General features: G+C 40.4%; 1 protein-coding gene across 1 annotated transcript in view; it reads left to right on the top strand.

The window, feature by feature from the left end:
* Positions 1–514: 514 nt before the first annotated feature.
* LOC109892926 (transmembrane protein 132E) overlaps positions 515–25,377 on the top strand; it is a 373,494-nt gene continuing 348,631 nt past the window's right edge. The window contains exon 1 of the mRNA XM_020485814.2: positions 515–1,842. Coding sequence (XP_020341403.1) covers positions 1,782–1,842 — 61 coding nt within the window. The 5' untranslated portion in view covers positions 515–1,781. The remainder of the gene's footprint in view (positions 1,843–25,377) is intronic.

Genomic DNA, 25,377 nt, shown 5'->3' with positions numbered 1-25,377 from the left:
AAGTGATGTTTAGCATATCAGAGCTCACTAGATAATACTGTACCAGATAAGAGACAGGGTTGAATCAGAAATGACAATAATATACTTATGAAATACAGTGTATAATCTAACATTAAACATCCTGTTTGGACCCCAAGATGAGTAATTGCAGCAGCTAATGGGGATCCTAATAAATACTAAACATTACAATGGAAATTATTGCATTAGCTCTGATCATAAAGTTGATCCCTAACGGTTATGAACCACCTAAATAGTAATTGTTATTCAAAATAAATATAACGACCTCTTCGTATCATCGGCATCTTATGATCGTTTTGATAAATGTTTATTTATTGAAATTAAGACTTTTACATATTGCTCACCTTGAAATTCGGATTTAAAAGCAATTCCATTCGTTATAGAACAACGAATTCATAGGCTTCATGCAACATGTTGTACGCACACTGTCCACCTCATTGGATAAAGTATGCATCGCACGCGCGTCAGGCCGGAGGGTACCACGTGATTAAGATTTGGTTGATTGATGCGGCGTTCAGCATTTTGTTGAATTCTGAGAGTGAGGGAGAAGGATCTTGGTAGCAACTGTCTTTGAGAAAGTAGCTTTATGGGACACAACACATACGAGAACGAATGAGCAATTTTTCTTTCCTTCATTAGAGGAGTGCCAAAGAATGGTCAACACAAGGCAGGCTATTGCGAAACAGTCCGTGAGTTTGGAACCACAGCTAGGGGATGGATTTGGACTACTAACGTTACTGCGGATTGAGTGAAAATGGTCAACATTGTTGTGACTCGGGACTTCTAGAATATAAAGGCGATGAGAATTAAGGGAGCCTAACATCGAAATGTGGTAGGCATATGTGGACTGCCGTTTTCAATCTGGGAACTAGATTAACTATCAAATCACCGCATGAAACGCATTCAGTGATTTGGGTTGGGATTCGCGGAATTACCCGAGATTAGTCGAGTGTTTCTTTCGTATACATTGTTACGTGTGGAATAGCCTTTTTGCATACTGGAGGTTCCTCTCGCCTGTGCACTGGAACTTTAATAAAGGCATGAGACACCCGGCAAAAGGCACGCGTTGTTGAACCCTAGCCCGTGTTCCCTACCGCGCTGTAAAAACCGACGGATGGTCTCCATTGTCAGTTGGCTACATTGTTGCATCGGGGCTTGGTTAAATGTTCTGTTTAATTGGCTCCGTATCATGGAAAACTACACCCACTGTCCAGTTGTAGGTTTCAGGACCTTTTGGATAACACGTTTATCAATTTTAGGCGCTGCAGTTTATAGCCTACCAGCATCAAATACCTCCGCATTTAGCGTAGTCAACTGAACGGCGAGGAATTCCACATCAATAGTTATTTTTATTGCAATGTGTGAGTACAATTGCGCATGTGTTGAATTATTTAACCCGTGGATTTGGCTACATATTTGGAACATGCATGGAGGACTATTTAATTGAGGGCACAATTGGAAACAGACGCGTGGGAGTCTCGAGCCACTTGATCCTGATACCTGTAACTTTCTTCTCCGGCTTGGAGCCCCTTTTATAAAAATACGTTCGTTCATCGTGCCTTACATTTTGTTTTCATTAATCCAGTCAGACATTTGTAGGACTTGACACCGACCTATTCAGCAGTCTAGTCTACAGCCCCACATCTTGTAAACAATTCAACGTTAGACTCTTGAAGAACCTGCCGTAGACCTAACCCCGGTCGGAAGCTATATTTGAAGACTCCTGTATTCAAGACTGCTTACTGGATTTACTGAGATCTACGATGTCAATTTCACCATACCGCAGAGGAACTCTTCTGCTCTGTGTGGCGCTCATTTCTAATGGTAAGTGCCTAACCAAGTGACAAACAGTATACTTCAGAATGATGATTAGCTGGGTGTCTGAACTCCATGATGTGTAGGCCTACATCTCGGTGGAGTTGGGTTGCGACGACTGTGGGCGGCGCCTGTTTGATTGTTATAGGTAGGCAATTTCAAGTGAGATGCGATTTTGAGATTTCAGAGTAGAAAACACTGTTGCAGTGTCGCCTAAGCGCAACTGCCCCTACGAACCAACTTCTCATTTAGAAAACGGCTTATATTGCATCGATATGAGTCAAACATTTGATTTTATACAGTCAAAATTGACTACAGAGTGTAAATTGGATGACACTATAGTTTTGTAGGCTACCTGAGTATATCACTACATAAATCGGGGATTGGCAACTCCAGTCCTCGGGGACTGATTGGTGTCAGTTTTTTCCCCCAGCCCCAACTAACACATCTGACTCCAATAATCAATTTATGATCTTCAGTTTAGAATGTGAGGGGGTTAATTTCATCCTGCCCTCAGCTGGCAGCACACATGTAGTAATCAATTCTGAGCTGCATGCAACCTGATAGTAATGCCCGTGGTAAATGTGGTTTGACTCTGGATGTCCATATGGGGCTAGTTAGAGACCATCTGTAAATTGCACAATGGACATGGGACAATGTTAAAAATCCAATACCTCCAAATGTCAGTGACGCAAACCAACTATACATTAAAATAGACAAATTTTAAGGCATTTGAGAACTAAAATGTGTGCAACATCAAAATATTGTCTCATTTACGTTGTGTAATTTATTGATGGCCCTAACTAGCCCCAGAGATAGACTATCCAAAGTCAAACCATATTTGCCACAGTCGCACACCAGCTGGCTGAAGAGAGAATATTTGTCTTAGTCTTCCCACCTGCGAACACACACACACACACACACACACACACACACACACACACACACACACACACACACACACACACACACGACACTCAAATCAAACCACACCCAGAATCCAACTCTCATTTGAATTCGGTAATGGCCGCTAGCATTTCTTTAATGACTCAAATCTAAAATGAGGCCAAAGCAGGAAGTTCAACTTCTCTTTAAATTTGGATTTGTTATTCTGCACACACAAAGTGTAATATAGGAGCTAATAGATGCAGGTAAGGATTAAGTTATTAATGCAAGTGAGGTATACAGCCAGTTGAATGCTTTCATTTGCAATGAATGGTCCTGGGCAAGTACAATTGAGGGTCCACAAACAGCATCTCTCCACAAGGTGGGAGCAGGGCTGTGTAGCTTGCCACACTTTAATAGCAGGTTTTTGTAGCCCATGTTTTTAGGAGCTCTAGCCCATGTTTTTAGGAGCTCTCAATTTCACTAGTCTCCGTATTTTCTGAACCGATTAGGAAAAAAAACATTTTAAAATACCGTATACATATTTCTGGTGTGCTCTCACATTCAGGTTTAGGATGCACTACAACACACTGAAATAAGGCTTTTATTGGTCTGCAACGTCACTAGTTTGCAATCTATTCCTTACATGAGGGACCCCCCAAAGACAGTGGTCTGTATTGCATCACATTGCTAAGGACATTTTTGGACTCACATTGTTGTGCTGTGCTCACTTGAACAGGAAGGTGACGCGGTGGTCCTCCAAGTTAAATTGTTTTGAACGAGGTACAAATCATCCTTCATTGACAGCATGGCCAATGTTTATCATTTTAAACTTGGGAAAATAACCCCTTAATCCCAGATTTGGGACAACACTGTCACTGGTCCAAACCACTCGTTGTTGAATTTGTGATTTCCGATACGTTTTAACTAACTATACTTTCTCTTCATTATTTCTCTCCATATGTAGGTTTGCACATTTTGGGGAATATTCAGAGGTGGAAACGTTCCGTGGGAAATAATGGAAATACATGCAAATTAATACTATTTTAATGTCATGTTTTTTGCATTAGATATATTTATCATATGGAGACAATACCCTTGTATTGGTCAGCCTGTTGTGTGCTTTGGTGTGTGTGTGTTAGAATTGCGTCAATTCGAATCTGGTATCAGGATAAATATGACAATGAGTCACTGATTGTATACTATGTATTTTTTATTAGCTAAGCAATAAGTGGTAAATGCAATTTTCGTATATACGGGCTCTCTGTCCCACCTCGCAGGGCAAAAAACAGAACTGACTTGTTCCTGACAAAGATATTATAATATACCCTGATGACAGTAGTAGTTCCGGCTTCCGAGCCGGCCTGTCAGAGTAGAGACTGGGCGTGGTTTAAACTTGCTCAGCCTATTGCAGGCTCTCAGGCGGGTCCCCGCCTCTTGGCGCTTCTGTTGATAGATGTAACTGTTGCTGTGAAGAACATCCATGCGCTCATGCTCAATACCGTTATCTCGCACCTGGCTCCTGTTATCTAACAAAAGACCGCTTCTTCTGCAACCCCACGCTCTGAATGTGCCCCCCCCCAACTCATTGCACAGTCCCTGTCTTCTGTATTTTTCCATCATGAGAAAGGCCCATGGCCTTAACTTTTAACAATGTTTCAAGTCCGCTATGTTGCATAACACATACATACATCCACACAAGCCAACAGCAGATAATATTCAATCATATATATGGTAATGGCTATAATGTAAAACACAGAATCCAACAATCCCCCTTTTTCCCCCAAGGGTGTGAACAAAAATTCAGCAATGAATCATATAACAGTTACAAAGTTTAAAATACCTTCATGTCCTCCATTCGATCCCACTATGTACTAGATTGGCTACCAGCCACCTAGGAACTTAAAACCCTCATGTCAAAAGAGAACACCTTATTTAAAAACAGAATAAAAGAAAATGGTGTGAAATTTAAGTCCCCCTTTTGACACCCGCTAGGGTGTCACTCATTATCCTTTATTTCAGCAGTCCCAACATAGTAATATGTTAATAGCATTTCATGAAAATAATACAAAGTTTATTATTAATAAAACATTATTTTTACATATTTTTTTTTAACAGAAAAATAGAGAGAAAAAAAATCGACAAGTGATATATGCTTTTGTCTCCCCCTTTTGACACCCATAAGGGTGTCACTTAGCAAAAACAGGATCAAACTTTGTTTATTGACATGTAAGGATATAGGATAAAACTTTGGTCATGTAAAGCAGAGCAAAGCATTATTATAAACCATCTGGTCCTCTCAGCTACTCATATCCTGCACCAGGTGGGCTCCTTGCCACCCAGGGACTCTGAACCTTCACATAAGAGAGGACAAGTTATATCGTACTCGTTATGTATTTAAGAAGTTATCATTCCACAACCTCACCCACAGCAAACCAGGGGTCATCCTCAGTCAGCCCCATCCTCCCCTGAAAGCTTGATTCAGTATCAGCATCTCCAACTGGAGCATCAAGCAAAGGCATCATATCTGAAGCCTCACCACATCTGTAACAGACTTCTTAAAACACGGTATGATGCAAGCAGCACAACACATCAATAACAAAAATACAATAATTAGGGTCAGAAATCCAGTAACCACCATACCAGTGTACTTACCAAACCAGGCTCTCAACCAAAAGAACAGTCCAGACTACTCCACCCCCTCCATGGTCCTCATCTAAGCAGATAGTGCATCAAGCCCATTAAGGGCCTTAGATATACTACCATCTGGACTGGTGTTATTAGGAATATACGTGCAACATTGTTCACCGAACAGCTTGCAGACACCCCCCTGACTGGCAAGAAGCATATCCAAAGCAAGTCTATTCTGGAAACCCTAGATGTGGCCTCAAGCTGTTCAGACATACCAGTGAGTACATCACGGGAGTAATTCACAAAACGCTGTTGATTATAGTAGATATAATTAATCCATGCAGTCTGTCTTGCATCCACTATGGCTGGACCTATGATAGGTAGTAAGTGCCAGAGTCAGTCATTCCTACCCAATGCCTGAAATTCATGAGGAACCCCAACAGGCACCCCCAACAGATTAGTGTGTATGTCAACTACATCCTCTGTCCATGGAGCACTACGTCTGTCTCCCATGGGATGGAATGTTTTCAGGTCCCCTGGATACAGAACCCAACAGCTGCTCAGCAGTAACATCAACAATGGTCAGTGGAATTATCAAACTGGTCATAGCACACGTACCATGCCAGTCTCCTCTAAGAATGGGTCTCAGCACTCTTTTGGGTCCACAAATCCACCACACATCAGCCAGACCACTAGTTTGGTTTAGGCCTGTAACTGGCCAAGTGGAATTAATGGTTAACACAAGGCTCAAAGAGGAACAGAGTTGAATTGGGCTGAACCTGGTAAAAACCTCTCAGAATACACAACCACCCCTTTCCTTCTCCTATAGCAAATAGGTGTGTAGCCAGAACCGGTCTAGCATGACCACATAATGCAGTCCTTTCTTTTCAGGGTCTTTGCTGTATACCTCATATAAGACAGCCACAAATTGTCCCTACCATCAAAACCAGTCTGTGCCTAATTGATCAATAGCTGAATAGTCTCTAACGTTAGTTACCTGAATGGGATTTGACACAGTGGTGGCAGGCTCGGTCCAGGGGTGGTAGAGGAGTGTGTCTGGCTCTGGTTCGTCTGGGACCTCTGTGGTTTTGGCAGCACCTTAATAGAAAACACACCCATCGTGTCTGTCCTGTTCCTTTGTAGTCCGAGGGTGTAAGTGCCTGCATCAGAGAGCTTAATAGTTTTGATGGTTAGTAGGATTTCACCGCCTTTACTGAGTTCAACAGTGCTCCCAGGTTTCCCCCATATCATGGAAAACCTATCCACCTTTGTGGGATCCCCTATGCTATAAGGATACCCTCTTCTCCAATCCCAGAACTGTCCCAAGTTGGTTATCATGTAATCTCCATACGGACACCCTCCCCCATTTGATACCTGGCTCTGAACAGTGTTCACAAACAAGGACCAGTTGCGGTCTGAGGAGGCTGATGTTGGTGGGATTTGGAGGATGATGGAGGCAATGGCAAAGAGCCTCCGATCCACAAAGTCCCTTCCACTGGGTGGCTGATGAGATGCAGTGGGGCAAAAAAGTATTTAGTCAGCCACCAATTGTGCAAGTTCTCTCACTTTTATAAAGAAAAATCCAGAAAATCACATTGTAGGATTTTTTATGAATTTATATGCAAATTTATGGTGGAAAATAAGTATTTGGTCAATAACAAAAGTTTATCTCAATACTTTGTTATATACCCTTTGTTGGCAATGACAGCGGTCAAATGTTTTCTGTAAGTCTTCACAAGGTTTTCACACACTGTTGCTGGTATTTTGGCCCATTCCTCCATGCAGATCTCCTCTAGAGCAGTGACGTTTTGGGGCTGTTGCTGGGCAACACGGACTTTCAACTCCCTCCAGAGATTTTCTATGGGGTTGAGATCTGGAGACTGGCTAGGCCACTCCAGGACCTTGAAATGCTTCTTACGAAGCCACTCCTTTGTTGCCCGGGCAGTGTGTTTGGGATCATTGTCATGCTGAAAGACCCAGCCACGTTTCATCTTCAATGCCTTTGCTGATGGAAGGAGGTTTTCACTCAATCTCACAATACATGGCCCCATTCATTCTCTCCTTTACACGGATTAGTCGTCCTGGTCCCTTTGCAGAAAAACAGCCCCAAATCATGTTTCCACCCCCATGCTTCACAGTGGGTATGGTGTTCTTTGGATGCAACTCAACATTCTTTGTCATCCAAATACGACGAGTTGAGTTTTTACCAAAAAGTTATATTTTGGTTTCATCTGACCATATGACATTCTCCCAATCTTCTTCTGGATCATCCAAATGCTCTCTAGCAAACTTCAGACGGGCCTGGACATGTATTGGCTTAAGCAGGGGACACGTCTGGCACTGCAGGATTTGATTCCCTGGTGGCGTAGTGTTACTGATGGTAGGCTTTGTTACTTTGGTCCCAGCTCTCTGCAGGTCATTCACTAGGTCTCCCCGTGTGGTTCTGGGATTTTTGCTCACCGTTCTTGTGATCATTTTGACCCCACGGGGTGAGACCTTGCGTGGAGCCCCAGATCGAGGGAGATTATCAGTGGTCTTGTATGTCTTCTATTTCCTAGTAATTGCTCCCACAGTTGATTTCTTCAAACCAAGCTGCTTACCTATTGCAGATTCAGTCTTCCCAGCCTGGTGCAGGTCTACAATTTTGTTTCTGGTGTCCTTTGACAGCTCTTTGGTCTTGGCCATAGTGGAGTTTGGAGTGTGACTGTTTTGAGGTTGTGGACAGTTGTCTTTTATACTGATAACAGGTTCAAACAGGTGCCATTAATACAGGTAATGAGTGGAGGACAGAGGAGCCTCTTAAAGAAGTTACAGGTATTTGCAAATCAATTCATTAAAATCCTACAATGTGATTTTCAGGATTTTTTTTTCTCATTTTGTTTGTCATAGTTGAAGTATACCTATGATGGCAATTACAGGCCTCATCTTTTTAAGTGGGAGAACTTGCACAATTGGTGGCTGACTAAATACTTTTTTGCCCCACTATGTTGGCACGACTGCCTTATTGTATCTCCATGCCAAGCCGCTTGATTGGAAGTGTACTTTGCCAGACTGCCAATAACCATGCCCTCATCCAGGCCAAGGTGTCGAGACACGATAGTGATGACACCATATGCCTTTTTGATCTTTGCACCTGATAGGATGCTCTTGCCAGCATACTTGGGGTCCAACATGTACGCTGCGGCGTGTATGGGCTTCAGGCAGAAGTCTTCATGCTTTTTGTGTATTTCAAAACTGCAGTTTCCTCTGGCGCAACAGTGATGTGGGCAGGGGAGTACAGATTTCTCTTACATCTGCAAGCATTCTGAACATCAGACAGGATGGCATTGTCTCCCTCGATCTGTGCAATGGCTATTGTTATACGTTTTAGGCTGCTTTACCTGTCTCTCTCCAAATACATAATCTAGGAGGATCCTCTTGATGGGGCTGTCCATGTCGGCAGACTGAGATATGGCCATTTCTTGGAGAGACTTGTTTCCCTCCAGGAGACTGTCGAACATGTTGACAACACCACCCTAATTGGTGATGCTGTGCAGCTTCAATGTGGTGCTTTTATTCTTCTCACTTTGCTTGTTGAGGTAGATTGCTGCTAGAACTTGATGACCCTTCACATACCTAACCATTTCCTTGGCTCTCTTGCAGAAGTGTATCCATTGTTTTCAGTGCTATGATGTCCTTGTGGAGCAGATTCAATACAAGAGCAGCACAGCCAATGGTTGTGATGTGAGGGTAGGACTCCACTTTAGACCAAGCAACCTTCATGTTTGCAGCATTGTCTGTCACAAGTGAAAATAACTTCTGTGTTCCATTGATGACTGCCTTCAGCTCATCTGCAATGTAGAGACCTGTGTCTCTGTCTCTTGTCTGTGCTTTTGTAGAATACTGGTTGAGGGGTGGAGATTAAGTTAATTATTCATTGCCCACAAACATTTGACCACCCATCAGAGATGACTCAATACAGTCTGCTTTCTCTATGATTGGCTTGACTTTCACTTGAACTCTGAACTCTGCATCCCAGCAAATTAGTAGATAAAGCATGTCTGGTTGGAGGGGTGTATGCTGGGCAAAGAACATTCAGAAATCCCTTCCAATACACATTGGCTGTGAGCATTGGAGGTGAACCAGTTGCATACACAGCTCGAGCAAGCCATTCATCAGCATTTCTCTGACTACGTTCCTCCATTGAGGCAAAAAACCTTCTGATTCCAGGAGGACCACGATAAGGTGTCGGATTCATCATTTTCAACTTGAATAGAAGTAAAGGGACTTTTGTCAGAAGTTGCGAGTGCTGAGGGAACTTTAAGCACTTGGCCAGATGACTCTGGATCTTCACATGATTTGGCACAGTATTTACAAATGCACACAGCTTTTCCTTCGACATTCGCTGCAGTGAAAGGTCTCCACACATCAGAGTGCCCGTGGCATTTTCCTGTAAAGATTAGGGGAAAATGAGTAAAAAACACTACAATTCCATGTACAGCTAAAGTTAGATTAAACATTTCCTTTGTAAGATAAATGTTTTAAAATGATTTACATATGGAAACAGGTGAATTAACACTCAGTTAGCAGGCTCAAGCAAACTAAAACCCACATGGTAGCAAAAACTAACTAGCGGAAATTAACGCGTTTGAAATAATTAAAACACTTTGCTGTAGGCTACTGTTTACTAGTTCATAAAAAAATTGTATGTCATGAAATATATTCACCCCACCCAGTATTGTAATCGAAACTTACCAGAAAGCATGTAGTCCTAGGCTCAGACAGTGTAGTAGTGCTCAATAGCACTGGGATAGTTTAACCAAAATATGCCTGAAGACCTAGAATTGCCTTGTCCATCACACAAAAGGTTCACTGTTAGCTTATAACTTAATTTGATTTTTGTTTTGAATGAATTTAAGCAAAATTCCCAGGCTTAACTTCCCAAAGAGATTTTCCTGGAAAGTTTGACCCTTTGCAACCCTATTCATATAACAAGGATTAAAAAGGATTTGCCAGTAGATTGTCAACTTGCTTAATGATTGCTAGCTAAGATTTTGATGTTGACATGACTAGGCCAATCAAAGCTACGGTACATATGTGATTTGATGTCATTTTATCTGTGGTCAATGTCCTTGAGCCTTCTTGGATGGGCACTTCTATGGCAGCAGCTGAAGGGCTAGAATTTTCAATGTCTCCTCTTACACTTGTCAGTGAGGTGAAGTCCCCATGAGTGACAGAACACTGAGCCAATCATGGCGTAACACTCTGTATTGTCTGCTGGCTTGCCCCACCACGACAGGAAACAGTGCTAGGCCTGATCTTAGACGAGACGGCCTATAGGGAGGAAGCCAGACAACTGGCCGGGTGGTGCCAGAATAACAACCTATCCCTCAACGTAATCAAGACTAAGGAGATGATTGTGGACTACAGAAAAAGGAGCACCGAGCACGCCCCCATTCTCATCAACGGGACTGGAGTGGAGCAGGTTGATAGCTTCAAGTTCCTTGGTGTCCACATCAACAAAAAGCTCTTATTTTCTAATGTCTTTTTACTGTTTTATTTCTTTACTTACTTACACACACACCTTTTTCCCCCGCACTGTTGGTGAAAGCCCGTATGTAAGCATTTCACTAAGGTCTACACCAGTTGTATTCGGCGCATGTGACAAATAAACTGATTTGATTTGAAGCCCTGAGCTAGGAAGAAATACCTGCAATTAGAAGCTGCCTTACTCAAGAAATCAAAGACCATGTTGTATGCGGCTTTATTATTTGGAAACTGATGTGACAAGTATTAATGCCAAAATAACATGCAAAACAGGCAAGCCCCCCCCCCCCACTTTCCCTGAATGACTGGTCACCACTGGGTATGACCACAATTTGCCTCATGCAGTGCAACACATCCCCTTGCATATCGTTGATTGTGGCCTGTGGAAAGTTTCATCAGCTGTCCGGGTGGCTGGTCTCAGACGATACCGCAGGTGAAGAAGCCGAATGTGGAGGTCCTGGGCTGGTGTGGTTACACCGGTTGGACGTACTGCCAAATTCTCTAAAACGAAGTGGCTTATTTTAGGGAAATTAACATAAAATGATCTGGCAACAGCTCTGGTGGACATTCTTGCAATCAGCCAGCATACCAATTGCACACTCGCTCAACTTGAGACATCTGTGGCATTGACTTTTATTTCCCCCAGCACAAGGTGCAACTGTGTAATGGTCATGCTTTTTGATATGCCACACCTGTCAGATGGATGGATTATCTTGGCAATGGAGAAATACTCATTAACCTGGATGTAAACAAATTAGTGCATATGTTTTTTTTTTGTGTGTATGGAACAGTTCTGGGATCTTTTATTTCAGCTTATGTACATTATGAACATTTCAGCTTATGAGCGTTTTACATGTTGCGTTTTTATTTTTGTTCAGTATATTTACCCACTTTGTTTCCCTGTCTGGTGTGGTTTGTAAACAACTTGTACACATGTCTGAAGAAATCCAGTGAATTTGAGGGATTTCATTTTGCTACTGTAAATCCTTTGTCAGTAAAATAAAATGTGATATTGTGGTGTATAAGATAAGCCCAAAATAGATGTGGCATGTTTAAAATAGTTTATTTTTATTTTCATGCTGCACCTCCAGTGTAAGAACATACCTATGACGCAGGCAATGAGTATTAAATCAATTGGATTGGTCTGTCAGTTTTATTTATCACAATATATTGATATTCTAATGCAGGCTTATTTAGGTAGGGGTGATTCAAAAGAACTATAGTCACCCTTTTCTCTCTGTCATAGTAAGTTTTAAGATTAGTCTAAACTTTGCATTTCATGAATACACATTTTGTCTTGGATGGGATCAGACTACCTGTTTTGTCGGACAACTATTCATTGTGACGGTGGAAGTGTGGCATTTTCCAACAGCAAGTTCTTTTTTTATTTTGCCGAAATATGTCAGTACACATCCAAAGAACACCAGTATGAAAGCCATGTTATGACGGATGCCAGGTTGTCTCCCTAAATCCCCAGGACAGCCCTCATCTGTCAGTGGTTGAAGGTAATGTTAGGAGACATTAAAAGGAAGTCTCCTGAACATGCATGCACTGCCATCAGTTTGTTAAAATAATGGTGGGCAGCAACCGGAAGATCATGACAATAGATATTTGGTTAACACTGAATCTAAAGTGTATAGTGCCGTCCTGGAACCTATTAACACCATTCCATAGGTTGGCCATACTTTCTGGCTCATCTTCAACTGTTTTAACTGCCCCTTTTACTCCATAGTTCCCACACAAACACCCCTATCCAGTCAACCAATGGTGTTGTCTACCTAGCCACAAGGTATGACTTATTGTTATTTGCTATTCAATTGATTGGTGTAGCATTATTAAAATAAATTGCACACTGCATTTCCATAATTTGCTGTAATTTATGCATTCACATGAAACATCCAATGTGTCAAAGTAATCTGCTTGCCACTTCACAGAAATATGATTATACAGTAAGGCCTAGTCGTTAATGCTTGAAGACTGTTCTACTGTTTTCTGAATGCCGTCAAGCATGTCTTAAAAAAAGCATCAGTTAAGCATGAATATGTAGCACGTACCATGTTTACTGGTGTTCTGAGTTGTCCTTCCCCTGTGGATCGATTTTTGTCTGAGACCTCTTTCACTCTGCGCTGCATAACATGCCTGAGGTGGAAGTGTTAGCAAAGTCATGTTTGGTTGGCATACCTCCCGCCACAAGCCCATTTACACAGAGCATACAGACACTGGATATGGACTATAGCTACTACACTGCAGTCTCAGTCCAGGGGCCTAATTTTATAACCGTACGTGTGCTATTTCTGAGAAGACTGCGCGCTCCCCAAAATAGTGATTTAGAATCTTGGTGCACGCCTTGCATGCACATGTTTCCCGTTTATAAATTAGACCTTTTGTAAAACTGTGTGCGTGAACAAACCACCTTAAAACGGCCATCATTCACATTTCTGTTAGAGGTCGACCGATTTAATTAGGGTCGATTTTAAGTTGTCATAACAATCGGTAATTGTCATTTTTGGACAGCGATCATGGCCGATTACATTGCACTCCACGAGGAGACTGCGTGGCAGGCTGACTACCTGTTATGCGAGTGCAGCAAAGAGCCAAGGTAAGGTGCTAGCTAGCATTAAACGTATCTTATAAGAAACAATCAATCTTAACTTCTCTGCGCACAGAACCCGCTAGCGGGATGAAATTCAACAACATACGGTGATCGCTACATAAATAGTAATATTAACCAGTTGGATATATAGGGGTCGCTATTTGAATTTTTGGATGAAAAACGTTCCGTTTTAAACAAGATATTTTGTCACGAAAAGATGCTCGACTATGCATATAATTGACAGCTTTGGAAAGAAGACACTGACGTTTCCAAAACTGCAAAGATATTGTCTGTGAGTGCCACAGAACTGATGTTACAGGTGAAACCCAGATAAAAATCCAATCAGGAAGTGCCGCATTTTTTGAAACCGCCTCATGCCAATGACTCCTTATGGCTGTGAATGAGCTACGAATCAGCTTACGTTTTCCACGCATTCCACAAGCTGTCTACAGCATTGACGTCTTTTTAGGCATTTCCATTGGAGAATGACTGTAAGGGGCCATATTTGGCGAGTGGTCACATGCTGTCTCCCGGAGAAAATCTCACGTAAAATACTGAGGTAGCCATTTTTCCAATCGCTTCTTATGAGAACAATTGTCTTGACGGATATTATCGTATATATATATATATATATATTTTTTTTTTAAACACCTTGAGGATGGATCCTAAACAACGTTTGCCGTGTTTCTGTCGATATTATGGAGCAAATTTTGAAAAAAGTTTGCCGTTATAGTTTAAGTATTTTTCGGTCGATTTCTCAGCCAAAACTGATGAACAAACGGGACCTTTTTCGCCTACAAAAATATCATTTTTGGAAAAAAGGAACATTTGCTATCTAACTGGGAGTCTCCTGAGTGAAAGCATCTGAAGTTCTTCAAAGGTAACTGATTTAATTTGGTTGCTTTTCTTATTTTCAGAGCCTAGCATAGCATTATGTCATGATAAAGTTACACAAATGCTTGTCTAGCGTTGGCTGTAATGCATATTTTGAAAATCTGAGATGAGTGTTAACAAAAGGCTAAGCTTGTGTTTGAATATATTTATTTCATTTCATTTGCAATTTTCATGAATAGGAAAAGTTGCGTTATGGTAATGCGCTTGAGGCTATGATTATTCTCCCGGATACGGGATTGCTAGAGGGTAAGCCTAGAGTCTTGCTAATCCAACTGCGTTGTCAGATTTAAAAAAGGATTTACTGCGAAAGAATGCAATGCGATTATCTGAGGATAGAGCCCTATAAAAAAACTATTTCAACCAGCACAGGCGTAACAAACTGCAATAAAATAAATAGTTTACCTATGACGATCTTCCTCTGTTTGCAATCCCAATGCTCATTGTTACACAATGAATGGTCTTTTGTTTGATAAAATCCATTTTTATAGCCTAACATAACATTTTGTGAACTGCTTGTGTTGTGAATTCCGTCTTATTACATATTCGAGGTAAATACACACACAAATCGTGACTTTTCGAGTCATGTTTGGTTTCATTGCAATCAACTGGTTTGTTTGTAACGCAACTAAACATGATGGGTCATTTCGTGGGACGTATTGACTGAAAGAAACCGATTTGCCCGCTGTTTCGTTGATTGACTGTATTTTAACCCAATGTCCACTGATCGTCTTGAAATCTAGCTTGGTAGATAGCTGAGGTAAACGGCAATATGTAATGTTTGTGTTGGAAGACCAAGCCATGTAGTAAACTCCGGCGTGAAGAGGTTCATTCGCCATTGACGAATCATACCGGAAGGTGCAACGCATGTTACGCTACGCACAGCATTGTTTTGGTAAAGCGCATATTCAACTGTTTATATCTCAATAAGTATAGCGAATAAGTCAGGGAAAGCTAGATCTAAGTCTAGATATACAGATGTACACACAATTGTAGAAGAAATTGATCCAGAACGATTAATTTAGTGATTCCCAAATGGAGGAATCTTTTTTGAATGGGGAGGACATCGTTTTGGACTGGTAAGTTCTTATGCTAATGCCATTGTTTTGAAATTAGTAATATATAATATTATTTGTGAAATTAAATAGCCTATTTGAGGCTGTTGAGGGGAGGGCAGGCCCACAACAATGGCCAAAGTGAAATGGAGACAGTAGATACAGCTGGTCTGTTGTAATATAATAAAGACAGTAGAGCTATCTGGTCTGTCATAATATAAACGAGACAGTAGATCTAGCAGGTCTATAATAAGGTTGAATATATTATGTCCCATGTTCTCGCTCTCTCGCTCTCATATGTCTGTTGATATAGGGCTCATATGTCTGTTGATACAGGGCTCATATGTGAAACTATTCTAACTGAACATTTTCTTTCACAGTGACACTGACTTTGAATGGGAGCCCCCAGTGCCAAGGTGTCCATCCCCCACTGAAGCTGGTTCATCCAGCTCCTGCCACAAGTGGTGTTCATCTGCCCAAATGTATTTCTGCAGGCATGGATGTGCCTCAGGGCCAAAAGGGCACAGCAGGGAGGTGTCGCTGTGTTCTTTGCAAAATGAAGTCCCCCATCACTTGCACCACATGCTTGGTGACCATCTGCTTTACAGCAGAAAGAGTCTGCTATGGCACCTGCCATCAGCAGCACAATATTGTGTAGAGGACTAAGGGTCTTCCAAATATTGAAAGTGTTATTTTGTATATATTTTTTCATGTTATTTCTTTGGGGGGGGGGGTGTTAGAATATCATTTTGGTATTTTGTATATAGTTATTCCATTCAAAATGTATAACTTAACCAATTTGGCCACTTGGGTACATTTGGGCTACTTGTGTGGGACACCTGGGTGACTTCATGATAAATGTCATGTAGCACACTCATTTAGGAAGTTATCATTCTGAAACTTTGCACAAGTACTGTTGCCCTGTTATGTTTTTCACTGAAATAGTCCCCATCATCCTATCTGAATGTTTGTTTTATCCTGTTCATTTTAAAGATGATACAACAATAAAAAGAGAACCCATGTTTTTTTTCATTGTATTATCTAAACCAGATCTATTGTGTACATTCAATTCACAGTTACACAAACTTCAGAGTTTTCTTTCAAATGGTACCAGGAATATGCATATCCTTGGTTCTGTGCCTGAGCTACAGGCAGTTAGATTTGGGTATGTCTTCAGGCGGAAATTGGTGGAATCACAGCCTACTTTGCCAAATGGGTGATTTAACAAGCGCATTCGTGAAAAAAGCACTCTCGTTGCACCAATGTGTACCTAACCATAAAAATCAATGCCTTTCTTAAACTCAAAACAGAAGTATATATTCACTGCTAACATGAATTTATTTTAACTAGGGAAATTGTGTCACTTCTCTTGCGTTCTGTGTAAGCAGAGTCAGGGCATATATGCAGCAGTTTGAGCCGCCTGGCTTATTGTGAATTGTGTGAAGATCATTTCTTCCTAACAAAGACCGTAATTCATTTGCCAGAATTGTACATAATTATAACATTGAATGTTGTGCAATGTAACAGCAATATTTAGACTTACGGATGATACCCGTTAGATTAAAATACGGAATAGTTCCGTATTTCACTGAAAGAATAAACATTTTGTTTTCGAAATGATAGTTTCCCCGTATTAATGACCTAAGGCTCGTATTTCTGTGTTATTGTAATTTAAGTCTATGATTTGATAGAGCAGTCTGACTGAATGGTGGTAGGCAGCAGCAGGCTCGTAAGTGTTCATTCAAACAGCACTTTCCTGCATCTGCCAGCAGCTCTTCGCTATGCTTCAAGCATTGCACTGTTCATGACTTCAAGCCTATCAACTCCCGAGATTAGGCTAGCAATGCTAAAGTACCTATTAGAACGTCCAATATTCAAAGGTATATGAAATACAAATGGTAGAGAGAGTCCTAACTACAACTTAAAACTTCTTACCTGGGAATATTGAAGACTCATGTTAAAAGGAACCACTAGCTTTCATATGTTCTGAGCAAAGAACTTAAACGTTAGCTTTTTTACATGGCACATGTTGATTGCACTTTTACTTTCTTCTCCAACACTTTGTTTTTGCATTATTTAAACCAAATTGAATGTTTATTTGAGACTAAATTGATTTTATTGATGTATTATATTAAGTTAAAATAAGTGTTCTTTCAGTATTGTAATTGTCATTATTTTTTATATATATATTTTTTTAAATCTGCTTTTTTTTGGTCCTCCGGTATCCGCATTAAAATAATCATCGGTCGACCTCTAATTTCTATGGTGACAATAACGCGCTTATTTTCTGTAGGTCTTATACTTCGGAAGTATTGGAATTAGGCCATCTAAAGGAAATAATATATTAATGGTGAACTTGATCAAATGTTAACCCGAACCAAAAAACTAATCTTGGTCATCTGGGAATTTTTTTTAAACGTATTTTTCCATTTATAGACAATTTTCATTGAAAAAAATTAAATAAATCAACTATATGCATTCAGCTTCGCTGATGCTTTAAATGCTCTGTTTTATTAAATAAGACTCAAATGACTCTGGGGGCAGAGGGGGAGAGAACCTGACCTGACCCCGCTCCTGCTGGCTTTTGCAGATCCTCCCATTACGCTCTGGAAGTTTCCGGTAATAGGCTACACGAGAATTCGGCAACCTTTCTCATGTGGAATGCCAATTTCTTACCATGTCTACAGATCTGCGTGCCAGTTAGGGTTTTCATATACACATTTTCATGGAACAGTTTTATTTATAATACCATATCTCAATCATTGTAATGTGATTAATCAAACTTCTATCCAAATTAAACAAACATAAAAAGTAACTTTTGCCATTGCTAACTATGTAGAAATAGTCTACATTAAGCCAACAAATAAAAACTTTTTTTTTATATCTTATAAATCACATGGCCTGTAACTTGAAACATTGTACAACTATCAACTGATGGTTTCGGCCTGAAACTTGCAACATTGTATAAAATATTCTGGGCCCTCAGTTTCCTGTTCCAGTGAGCTCGGGACAGACACAGTAAGGAATAGAGGTCGACCGATTTATGATTATCCATGCTGATACCGATTTTTGGAGGACATAAAAAAAATATTTAAAAAATATGTATTTGTAATAATGGCAGTTACAACAATACTGAATGAACACTTATTTTAACTTAATATAACACATCAATAAAATCTATTTAGCCTCAAATAAATAATGAAATATGTTCAATTTTGTTTAAATAATGCAAAAACAAAGTGTTGGAGAAGTAAAAGTGCAATATGTGCTAACGTTTCAGTTCCTTGCTCAGAACATGAGAACATATGAACGCTGGTGGTTCCTTTTAACATGAGTCTTCAATATTCCCAGGTAAGAAGTTTTAGGTTGTAGTTATTATAGGACTATTTCTCTCTATACCATTTGCATTTCATATACCTTTGACTATTGAATGTTCTTATAGGCACTTTAGTATTGCCAGTGTAACAGTATAGCTTTTGTACCTCTCCTCGTTCCCACCTGGGCTCGAACCAGGAACACAACGACAACAGCAACCCTCGAAGCAGCGTTACCCATGCAGAGCAAGGGGAACAACTCCTCCAAGTCTCAGAGCGAGTGACGTTTGAAACGCTATTAGCGTGCACCCCGCTAACTAGCTAGCCATTTCACATCACATCGTTACACCAGCCTAATCTCGGGAGTTGATAGGCTTGAAGTCATAAACAGCAGAGCTGCTGGCAAAATGCACACAAGTGCTGTTTGAATGAATGCTTATGAGCTTGCTGTTGCCTACCATCGCTCAGTCAGACTGCTCTATCAAATCATAGACTTAATTATAACAACACACAGAAATGCGAGCCTTAGGTCATTGATATGGTCGAATCCGGAAACTATCATCTCAAACAACATGTTTATTCTTTCAGTGAAATACAGAACCATTCCGTATTTTATCTAACGGGTTGCATCCATCAGTCTAAATATTGCTGTTAGATTACACAACCTTCAATGTTATGTCTTAATTACATAAAATTCTGGCAAAGTAGTTCGCAATGAGCCAGGCGGCCCAAATTGTTGCATATATCCTGACTTTGCGTGCAATGAACGCAAGAGAAGTGACACAATTTCACCTGGTTAATATTGCCTGCTAACCTGGATTTCTTTTAGCTAAATATGCAGGTTTAAAAATATATACTTGTGTATCGATTTTAAGAAAGGCATTGTTGTTTATGGTTAGGTATACCTTGGAGCAACGACAGTCCTTTTTCATGAATGCACACTGCATCGATTATATGCAATGCAGGACACGCTAGATAAACTAGTAATATCATCAACCATGTGTAATTATAACTAGTGATTATGATTGATTAAGTTAAATGTTTCACGGAAACATGGCTGTCTCGGGATATGGCTGTCTCCCAGCACAGCCACTGGGATTCTTTGTGTATCTTGCCGACAGGAATAAACATCTCTCTGTGAAAAAGGGCGGGGGTGTATGTTTCATGATTAACAACTGATGGTGTAATTGTAACAACATACAGGAACTCAAGTCTTTTTGTTCAATCGACCTAGAATTCTTCACAATCAAATGCCGACCGTATTATCTTTAGGGAATTCTCCTCGGTTTTTGTCACAGCCGTGTATATCCCCCACAACGGCCCTCAAGGAACTTCACTGGACTTGACGCAAACTAGAAACCATATATCCTGAGGCTGCATTTATTGTAGCTGGGGATTTTAACAAAGCAAATTTGAGAACAAGGCTACCTAAATTCTATCAGCAAATTGACTGTAGCACTGGTAAAACACTGGATCACTGCTACTCTAACTTCCGCAATGCATACAAGGCCCTCTCCCGCCCTCCCTTCGGCAAACCCGACCACAACTCCATTTTGCTACTACCATCCTATAGGCAGAAACTCAAACAGGATGTACCCGTGCTAAGGAATATTCAATGCTGGTCTGACTAATCGGAATCCACGCTTCAAGATTGTTTTGATCATGTGGACTGAAACATGTTCCGGGTAGCCTCAAAGAATACATTTCACGTATATGCTGAGTCGATGAGTGAGTTTATAAGGAAATGTATAGGAGATGTTTTAACTACTGTGACAAATCTACCCTAACCAGAAACTGTAGTTAGATGGCGGTATTCGCGCAAAACTGAAAGCGCAAACCACTACATTTTAACCATGGAAAGGTGACTGGGAATATGACGTAATACAATGTAGTTATTCTCCAAGGCAATCAAACAAGCAAATGTCAGTATAGAGATAAATTGGAGTCTCCAACACGTGATGTATGTGGCAGGGTCTACAGACAATCACAGACTACAAAAAGAGAATCAGCCACGTCGCGGATACCGTCTTGCTTCCAGACAAACTAAACACCTTCTTTGCCCGCTTTGAGGATAATATAGTGCCACCAACGCGGTCCGCGTGAGAGGTAGCTGCGTTCCTAAAGACATTGCATTTCTAAAGTCAAAGGAATTCTCCGGTTGGAACATTATTGAAGATTTATGTTCACATCCTAAAGATTGATTCTATACATCGTTTGATATGTTTCTACAAACTGTAATATAACTTTTTTGACATTTCGTCTGAAAAAGTGATCGCTCATTATGCATTTGTATTACTGGGCTAAACGGGCGAACAAAAAGGAGGTATTTGGACATAGTTTTGTTCGATAAAGTCCAAAATGTAACATTTATTGTGGAACTGGGATTCCTGGGAGTGCATTCCGAACAAGATCATCAAAGGTAAGTGATTATTTATAACGCTATTTCTGACTTTTCTGACACCTCTCCTTCTTTGGAAAATGGCTGGATGTTTTTCTGTGACTAGCTCTGACCTAACATAATCGCAAAGTGTGCTTTTGCCGTAAAGCCATTTTGAAATCTGACATAGCGGTTGCATTAAGGAGAGGTTTATCTATATTGCCATGTATAACACTTGTATCTTTTATCAATGTTTATTATGAGTGTTTCTGTAATTTGATGTGGCTCTCTGCACTTTCACCAGATGTTTGTTTGAGACAATGCATTTCTGATCATAACACCAATTTCAAATGAGGTTTTTGGAAAGTCACAAAGTCACAAAAAAAGAAAAAGATCTGGCAGTTACAGTGCACTTCATACCTTCTTCATCATGTCAATGTAACTAATATGATTATATCTTTGAATTAGTCCTTTTCCAAGTACGAAACCCATTTTTCCCAGTATTTTTGACATCTCCTGTTGAGTTCTTAAAGCAAAGGTAATACGCTCCATGTGGTGTATTTCTTCTACAATGTCTATCCATTGTGTCACTGTGAGAGGGTCTTTTTGTAACTATTTCCTAGTGATAGCCTTTTTACTGGCTGCCAGTAGGACCTTCAAGAGGTACTTTTTTCTACTGTGTAAGTTATCAGGTATTTCACCCATGTACAAAGAAATGAATGTTTGTTCCATGTCAAATCCCATTATTTTTCCAATGTTAGATCTTATTTCTCCCCAGCAAGTTTCAATTGCGGGGCAAGTCCAAAAGATATGAGAGTGGTCCGCCCTCAATTGACCGCATTCTCTCCAACAAGGGTGTAGTGAGCCCGTCTGTTTTGATTTCAGTTTGGGTGTTATGAAGAAACGTATAACATTCGTCCAACAGAATTCTCTCCATGACCTTGAGTTGGTAGAGCTATGTTGAGTCTCTAATATGTTCAAGCATGTTTCATCAGTTATTTCAATGTTAAGTTCCTCCTCCCATTTCTTTTTAATATAGTTTGTAGAATGTTTCTTTGAGGATTGAATACCCAAGTAGAGATTTGAAATAGTTTTTTTGTTACTCCCCAGGTTAGTGAATACTTGGATTAATTTTGGAGGTGCTCGGGGGTCAGTCACTTTTATCTCCCTTAAGAAATAGTGTCGAACTTGTAGACATCTGTAAAAATCTTGTTTACCCGAGCCATGTTTTTTTACTTAGGTCCTGGAAGTTATCTAGGTTCCCATTCCTTATAATTGTACTGAATGATGTGATGCCTTTCTGCGTCCATTGTTTAAACCTGCTGTCCTGAGTTGCAGGGATGAAGCTGGGTGTCGTATGCGGGCCAACTCAGCAGTTTGATCTCTCTGTCTAAATTATTTAGCTTAACTACCCTAAACCATGTCTTCAGAGAGAAATCCACTGATTTTGTCTATTGTATATTTATTTTACCATCTCCTTATTTCCCAGTACTGACTGTATGGGTATCTCTGTCAGAGTAGTCTCGATGTCTTTCCATTTGGATTCGTATTCTGAATTGCACCAACACACCAGGGGTCTCAATTGGGCTGACACATAATCATCTTTTATGTTTGGTAAGGCCATACCCCCACAGTTTTTTGGTAAGTGTAATGTTGTATATCTAGTTCTTGGTCTCTTACTATTCCAGATGAACCTTGATATCCGTTTATCCCATTCCCTGAACTGTTTAGGTGGGATTTCTATGGGCAGTGATTGGAACAAATACAGTAACCTTTGCAGGATGTTCATTTATTTATTTTTTATTTTACCTTTATTTAACCAGGCAAGTCAGTTAAGAACACATTCTTATTTTCAATGACGGCCTAGGAACAGTGGGTTAACTGCCTGTTCAGGGGCAGAACGACAGATTGGTACCTTGTCAGGTCGGGGGTTTGAACTCACAACCTTCCGGTTACTAGTCCAACGCTCTAACCACTAGGCTACCCTGCCGCTCAATTCTACTACTAAGATCTAAGGGAAGTGAATTCCACCTGTCTAGGTCATCATATATTTTCTTGTTAATTTTATCATAATTCATGCAATGAAGTTTGGGTATATCTTTTGGTAAATTTACTCCCAGATATTTAATGGATGAAGAGGTCCAGGTGAAGTTATACCTACATTAACAGGTTTTTTCCAGGTTGCATGTGAGACTTTCTCTTTGACTGAGAATTTTAGGAACCGTACTACTATGGATCTTGGTGGGGTGCTGCTTGGGGGTTTTGAGGCCAGAGCTCGGTGTGCTCTCTCAATTCCCAGGTCAGTGTCGTCTTCAAGTATGCCCTTGAATAGACCCTCCACGAAGTTGGCCATAGTCTTTTTCTGCGTCCTCTACTACGTTATAAAGTCTAATGTTGTTTCGACGTGAGAAACCTTAGAGTTCTGTCACTTTTGTCTGTAGTGCGTGTTGGCACTACAGTGACTGTTCAAGTATTTCTTTGACTGCGGAGATCCATGTGTCCGTTTCCCCAATGTGCTGTTCTGCGTCTGCCATTCTTGTAGATATGCTGTGAAGTTCTAATTTGTTTTCTTCCAGTTTCTGGTTAATGTCCTTCTTGAACTAATTTAGGTATTTTCTTACATCTTCTCGAAGTTCCTCTTGTAAGCCTGTGAGCGCCTTGCGCAATTCCTCCTTCATCACCTCACGAAATGAGGGTTCTTTTCCTGCTGCTATCTTACTTGCGTTAGCATTAGCCATTTCGGGTTCATCGACAATTATTACGGGCTGTTGTAGCTCCGCAACCTTATCCTATTTTCCCCTTTTCCATTTTGCGCAAGTTATTATAATGCTCAGAGTAAATACTTGAATTTAGGGGGGGAAATACCCAACCGATGTGCAGTACGAAAAACTATTTCCTAAGTTGCGTCACAGGAAGCCCCCCCCCCCCAAAAAAAGCATTTTGATTTAAAAAAAAGTACATTCAAATTATTCTCGAAGTAGTGATGCGCGACTTACGCATGGTTTCTTGAAATGGTCACGTTTTTCCCTTTAATGCAGAGTGGTTATCGAAAGAGGGCTGGAAAGATTAAGTACATTGAACTACTGTCATTCTCAATAGATGTAAAAACAGACTTTGTTTGCTTGCTGTTTTGAGGTGAAAACATTACTTTGAGAAGCTCAACAGCTTATTGGTGGTGGTGCGTTAAGCCAATCAGAAATACTATCAGCTCCCCAAATGGGCACATTGATATGACTATATTTGCCCGCAGGCCAGGTAGCCTACAGGCCTACTTCCATGCGTAATCAGGTGTGCTTCCTTACTCAACATTGACAGGAGCGCTCCAAACAAAGAAAAAATGACTAAACTGACAACTTGTAAATATAATGAAATAAACCAAAACTTGTTCCTCACAAGTGTAGCACAGGTTGTGTGCTCTGCAAAAAAAGTGTCCACTCTGACAATGAGAACTGTAAGAGAACTGAAACAATAATATATTGAATGATTTAACTGAAATTAACGTAACCAGACATTTTAGATTTAGGAATTATTGGTAAATGTACTACTGGTGATGCATGTAATGGGGAACTGATAGACACTAACAATCAAAATGCAAACAATTCACACATTGACCGGATGAAATAATGAATGTGCACAAATTGGCGTGAGAGTGTATACTGAAGAGAGACGTGCATTGTGCATCTTAGCCACACTCCCCTTCTTGGACTGTGCCCTCCCCGTGGCCCCTGCAATGGATTAGATGGGTGCGAATCAGTGTCTTGTGTGCAATAAAATGTATACATTACCAGTCAAAAGTTTGGACACCTACTCATTCAAGAGTTTTTCTTTATTTTTACTATTTTCTACGTTGTAGAATACTAGTTAAATAAAATCTATGAAATTACACATGGCGTCATGTAGTAACCAAAAAACAAATCAATATATTTTATAATTGAGATTATTTAAAGTAGCCACCCTTTGCCTTGACAGCTTTGCACCTTGTACCGGGGACAATAAATTGGCACTCAATGTGCAGTTTTGTCACAACACAATGCCACAGATGTTTTAGAGGGAGCGTTCAATTGGCATGTTAATTTCTCTACCATAAGATGCCTCCAATGTCATTTTAGAGAATTTGGCAGTATGCCTAACTGCAGAACTGTACTCAGTAAGTTCTTTTGAAATGGTTGCTTTTTGAGTTTATTTTTATTCAGTATAATTTACACTGCTGTTTGCCAGTGGGATATTTTCAGTATTTTAGACCTTAGTTTCTTTCCCTGACAGTAGAAATCA

This window comes from Oncorhynchus kisutch, linkage group LG6 (assembly GCF_002021735.2).
Source record: "Oncorhynchus kisutch isolate 150728-3 linkage group LG6, Okis_V2, whole genome shotgun sequence".
Taxonomy (NCBI): domain Eukaryota; kingdom Metazoa; phylum Chordata; class Actinopteri; order Salmoniformes; family Salmonidae; genus Oncorhynchus; species Oncorhynchus kisutch.
This window is presented reverse-complemented; position numbering and strand designations above follow the sequence as displayed.